Genomic DNA, 6000 nt, shown 5'->3' on the forward strand with positions numbered 1-6000 from the left:
TATATATCATATAGAAGATATAAAAAATTTAATATTGAATGAAAAAGGTAAGTTTTGGGAAGACATACACTAAAATGTTAAATTTTTAACATTTAAATGCTAAAATACTGAAATATATCTTGGATATCTTTTGGATGCCTTTAGTTATATCTTCTTATATAGTGAAAGTCCAAAAACATACATAAAAATGATAAACTCAAAATCCAGGATGGTAGTTACCTTTAGTAAGAGGAGAAGTTGAACAGGATCAAGGAAGGCACTCAAGGATCTTCAATTATAATGGTTTACTTCTTAAAAATCAAACCAAAAGTGAAAAAATCAGTAGTAAATCTGAAAAATACTAAATGTCACAAGTCTGTGTGGTGTCTCTTTGGGTATGTGCAATATTATTCTCTACTCCCTTAGGTATGTTTAAAATGTTTTGTAATTATTAATGAGTTAAAAGGGAAGGGTAGGTTAAATGAGCAAATTCCCTCCTCTGGCCCAGAGAATTCTGGTCCGCGTGTTCTGTCCTGAGCCGAGCCTGTAGCACGGTTGGTAGAGCATCATGCTGCAAATGGGCAGGTGTTTTATATGGGTTATATAACTGACCACCGGGTATCATATTGTTTCTTTGCAAAAATGACTTCTGATTTTCAAGTGACATACTTTGTGCCGTGATAAATTGAGGATTATGTACTGTTACCTTTTTTTGGTAGATGTGGCATTTTCCTTAAAGAGACAAGTGACTGGTGAAGCAGTTGACAGGGCTGAGTCAGAAGAGCAGCATCCAGAACTATCCAGGGATTATGACCCATTCAGCCTTTTGATGAAGGTTTTGAGTTACCGGAGACACTGAGGGGCTTTCTGAGTCATCATCAGAAGATAAAATATTGTTTGCTGTTGTTTTGTAGCGAGTATTATCAACTCCAAAGAATGAGAACAGAGCTCAGTTAAGTTGTGTACTTCCTTAGCTGGACCCTTTCTTTATCCATTCTCACCGGTGCTCATCAGAATAAGTCAATGAACCTCACAAGACCCCAGCCATGCGCCCCACTATTCTGCACGGGTAGAATTTCCAGAACCTCTGTTCTGGACATTTAAAAGCAAGCACATTTTCACTGCTGACAAAGCTCCCCTTTAGAGCTGGAACAATCAGTAATATTTGCATCTTTTGGTCAGGTGTCCCCAGACTGGATTGTTTATAAAACTATTATTTTCCCTTTTTGTCACTTACAATTCAGCTTCAGTGATGGAAGTTTGGTAATAAGTGGCCTTTCTTGTAATTAGAAAACGACCTTGTGACAGGATAAAGCTTGAAATTGCTCTCTTTGTGAAATGAGCAGGTCTTTGTTTGTGGGATTAACTCAGTTTCCGCTGCTATCACTGGCGACAGAATTGCCAGAGCAGTTTGGGGACTGGACTGAACTTTTCCTCCAGAAATCATGTAGCTGTGCAGCTGTGGGCACGCAAATTCACTCCTCCATTGTTGGGTTTCTGACAGCTTTTGCTGTAGAGCAGTTTGAAGAGTGGAGAGCCCTGTTTCTGAGACAGAGAAGTGTTTTCACACCTGAAGTGTAATTTCACACCTTGTGTTTCTCAGCAGATAAGTGCATAAAATAACACATCAAACCGGAATAGAAAAAGATCAACATAGAACGAAAACTGCAGGTTGTAATTTGTTTCCTATCTTACAATGCTCTTATATAGAACAGTAAATTATAGGGGTCTGGGTTCACACTTTAAAAAGTTGGACTGGTTGTTAGGTGGAAAGCAAGCAGTAAACACTAATCGGCTTTCAGCCTGCATGGAACAGAATGTACAGAATGACAGAATTTGGGAAACACCCTAACATTTAGGTTAAAAAAAAATAGAACACATCTAAGTTACTGATGAGAATTGTAGTTAAAAGTCTAGAAATTGATAAATAATTTTAATAAAATATAATTGTGTTAGGAGATGATGTTCTTTGTAATGATCCACTCAGGAATTCTAGCAAAAGTAGTAGTCTATGTTAGTAGAATTTGGGTGTTGTCTTTCCTTTCTATAAATGATTAAACATATGATGCTAATCACCATTTTATAGCATTCTAATGCCAGAGTTAGAAAACGAGGGGTTTAGCTTCATTTTTTGAGTTTGAAAACTCCAGATCAATAGAAAAAAAAGTTAAGCATCTTGGGTAGTCATGATCATTGATTAAGAAGTATTTAATATTTATTGAATGTCTGCCACCTGTTAGACACCACGGCAGGCATCGGGGATGCAGAGGTAACAAGACAGTCCCTCTTTCTACCAGTGGGGAGCTGACAGTCTTGCAGTCAAGTAAACTGGCAGTGTTACTATGGGTGATAAGTGCTGAGATAGGCGAAAACCAGATTTTGATGAAGCCCACAGGAGGCTTATCTGAACCGGGGCTAGGGGAAGCGCGAAGTGGTCAGCAAGGATTCCTGGATGCAGCGATGTGTCCAAACCAACTAATGAACAGAAGTCATGTGAAGGTGGATGTCGTGGCATGTACAGCTTGTGGAGAGGGAAAGGGAAAGAGATCGGGAGAGCTGGAGGGATGCAGGTAGTTCAGTATAGCGGGAATGCAGTGTATAAGGGCGACAGTGGTGTACAATGAGACTGGAAGGTAAAGAGAGCCAGAGGGTGTAGTCTATACCAAGAAATTTAGAGTTATCCTGAGACTGGTGGGAAGTATTGAGGGTTTAGTTGTTGTTGATTAGTGAGAGTGACATGACCAGATATGCATTTTACAAAGACCCCTCTGACTGTGGTACGGGGTGATCCTGTGACTGGAGTTTGGTGAGGAAACATGCAGAAATGCAGGTGAGAGATGCTGGTGAGCTGAGCTTACGGTGTATACTGAGAGTTCAGTGGCATTGGGGATGGAGAGGAGGGGGTAGATTTGGGATTGATTGGCTGGACCAGGAGTGAGGAAGCCAGTATTGTCAAAAATGTAGTCCTGATTTCTGATTTGGACCATCGAGTGGATGAAACTACCATTCACAGAGATGTGGAACATTGAAGCAGCAAGTTTTTAAGAGTTGAGGACATATTGGTGTGAGATATCCACAAGAAGAAATGTGGTGTGCAGTTGGGTCTTGAGCTTGGGAGAGAAGACCAGGCCAGAGATACGTATTTGATTCAGTTGACAGTAGATAGATGGGATGATCCAAAGAATATGTAGAGAGTGAGAAGAGAAGAGACTAACCCAGGCATGAACAGTATTTTGACTAGGAAGAGGGAAAAAAAAACAGCTAGGGAGCTGTTAAATGTTAATAAATGTATATATTTATCTTGTTATATAAATAAACTGTAGATGAAGAGCTGTGCGTGTCCGCAAACACCATGGCACATATGCCTACGCACCTATATACCCCTGCAGATGGAGAGCTTCTAATAAACATTAGCAAGGTGTCCGAGAGTGGGCTGCATGAAACATTAAGCATTCAAGGTAAAATTCCTTTCCTTAATTATTCCTGTAAGATGTGTTAGTCCTGCAGCAAGTACCAGGCATAAGGATGCTGCTCAGTATGTTAAAAAGGAAAAATTTGCAGCCCATGTAAATATTACAACTAAATCAGCAGAACAAAAGGCACTGATGTTTTCTCATTTCTGTTATTTTTTCTTAGATACATATGGAAAGCTCTTTCTCCTCAATTCTGTGGGTCAAGAGATGTCCCGCTGCAAGACCTCCATTCGACGTGGTCAGCCCAGTCCTGTCTATAAGGAGACCTTTGTTTTCCAGGTGGCCCTCTTTCAGCTCTCTGATGTCACGTTGATGATTTCCATTTATAACAGGCGTACTATGAAGCGTAAAGAGATGATCGGTTGGATTGCTCTGGGCCAAAACAGTAGTGGAGAGGAGGAACAAGACCATTGGGAGGAAATGAAGGAGACCAAAGGTCAGCAGGTCTGTAGATGGCACACCTTGCTCGAATCCTAGGTTTGCCAATAGGCATTTGTGTGCTACATCCGCCCTGCTGACCCGTGTTTTGACTATTGATACCAACTCAGCGCATGCTGGCAGGCTTTTTAGAGACAGGTTTTCAAATAGAGATTGGATTCTACTAACCTTTAGGACATTCTGGGAGTGGGGGGATCTTTGGGTTTGATTTGGATATAAGTATTATAATTTTTTAAAATTCTACAAAAACAGTCAACTGTATGGAAAATGTTAACTTAGTTGTGAGCAGTGATGAGGAGTTAGTTTGTGTTAATAGGTTACTGAGTTTTGGTTCAGGCTGTGGAATGAAGCTTCTCCTGCCGTCTCTGTTTGCTTGAAGAGTAACCTGCGATTGCTAGGGAGCTGTTAAATGTTACTATTTGCAAGCACGTATGTGTATGAATCAGAATTTTCTTAATACACTGCAAAACCCCCAAAACACAGAAATGAATCAGACACCGAGGCTCGTAGAAGAATGTAACTGCCATCCATAATCCACTATTTCACATTTTTCCCTTAGTGAAAAAAAAAACCACCACCCTAATTTATTTACCTAACAAATAAGTGTTATAAACTTGCACTTATAGAACAAATCTGTATTAATTAAATACCTCTTTTTATCTCACATATATAATGTAGTTTCATATGAGATTTGGTTAGATGAATCATTTTGAATCTAAAAAAGTTCAAAAACGACTGTTGAAAGACAACTTTCCTCCTTTTGAGTATGTAAGATTTCAAATTTGCAACTTGCAAGATTTTTATGCTGTTTTTCTCACCTAATAAATTCCTACAGAATGAGAAGAAAACCAAAAAACCTATTTAATTCATGAACTTACTGATTTTTCTGAATCTAGAGTTCTCCTTGTAGATTATAGTTTTTCTATATTCAGTAATATATACTCATACATGTATTTGAATGTATGCTTGCATGTAAACCATACTGTTTTTATGCAATATTTTCCATCATTAGCATAGCAAATTGTACACAATGGGTCTTTAATAAATGTTGATTTGACTTAGAAATGAACATGTTATAATACCTGTGAATGAAGAAATATTCTTAGCTTGTATGGAATGACACTAAATTTTTCTTTGAGCATTTGAAGTGCCTATAATTGTCATTTTTCATGGCATTTCTAGCAATTTATATTAGTCACTACTTGCATTCTGGCCCTGTGCCATTCAGAGTGCTGATCTTGTGTGGTTATGGGCATGAACTTTTACTTGCAACGGACTTTTACATATTTGTGCAGGGCATGATTATTTTTCTTTTTCGTAGATCTGAGCCCTTTATTTCAATTACTTTAAATAAGCAGTAATAAAAAAGGCTCTTCTGAGCAATTGCTCGCTCACTTATTTTTAGCTTTTATGTTTCATTGTTGACTTTTTGCTGCCTGTGGGAAGAGTGATAGCTAGTGATGGATGTATACAGTTAAAAACACATAACTCCTCCTCAGCTCTGCCTTTTGACAGATTGTAAACGTAGGCTGTCACACTTGAAGAACATATTTATTCCTTACTGTGTGCACTGGTTATCCTACAAGACCAGACTAGCGCTCAGGATAATCCTATGATGATTTCAAGTTCCAACTTTTGAAAGAAGTCATCTCACGTGGAAGAATCAGAATTAGCAAAATAAATTAATATCTTAATTTCTTTTCAGGTCTTGGGAGTTTCCTAGATAATGCTGCTCAGTTATTGGGAATAAGTAGTAAAACCACGCTCCTTTGGGTTTTTACCCTGCCTTTCCTTGGAAGACCTCAAAGTGCTTTTCCAACATTATATCCATTAACTGCTGAGTGCTCTCTGCACTGTGGCTGTGTCATCGAGGAGGAGAACTGAGTGCAATTGATTAAGTAGCAGCACAAAGAATTGGCTTTTCACATCCCTTACTCTCTTTATGTGCTTGTGTTTAAAGGGAAGTGGAGCAGCCTTGTTATGCTTTCCTTTATGCAGGAACATAAAAGCAGCATTCACTTTAAAATTTACATTTGAAAAAAATCTGCATATATTATACAGACAGTCCTGGATTTTTCCCCTCATATTTTCCTGCTCTATGTTTTGCTGC

At 38.6% G+C, this 6000-nt stretch overlaps 1 protein-coding gene across 47 annotated transcripts in view; it reads left to right on the forward strand.

The window, feature by feature from the left end:
* The window catches only part of SYT16 (synaptotagmin 16), a 260414-nt gene extending 255126 nt beyond the window's left edge, over positions 1–5288 (forward strand). For all 47 annotated transcript variants that reach the window (XM_070249875.1, XM_070249871.1, XM_023627865.2 and 44 more), the window contains one exon: positions 3616–5288. In XM_070249875.1, coding sequence (XP_070105976.1) covers positions 3616–3929 — 314 coding nt within the window. In that variant the 3' untranslated portion in view covers positions 3930–5288. The remainder of the gene's footprint in view (positions 1–3615) is intronic.
* Positions 5289–6000: the final 712 nt, after the last annotated feature.

The sequence above is a fragment of the Equus caballus genome, chromosome 24, assembly GCF_041296265.1.
Source record: "Equus caballus isolate H_3958 breed thoroughbred chromosome 24, TB-T2T, whole genome shotgun sequence".
Classification (NCBI taxonomy): domain Eukaryota; kingdom Metazoa; phylum Chordata; class Mammalia; order Perissodactyla; family Equidae; genus Equus; species Equus caballus.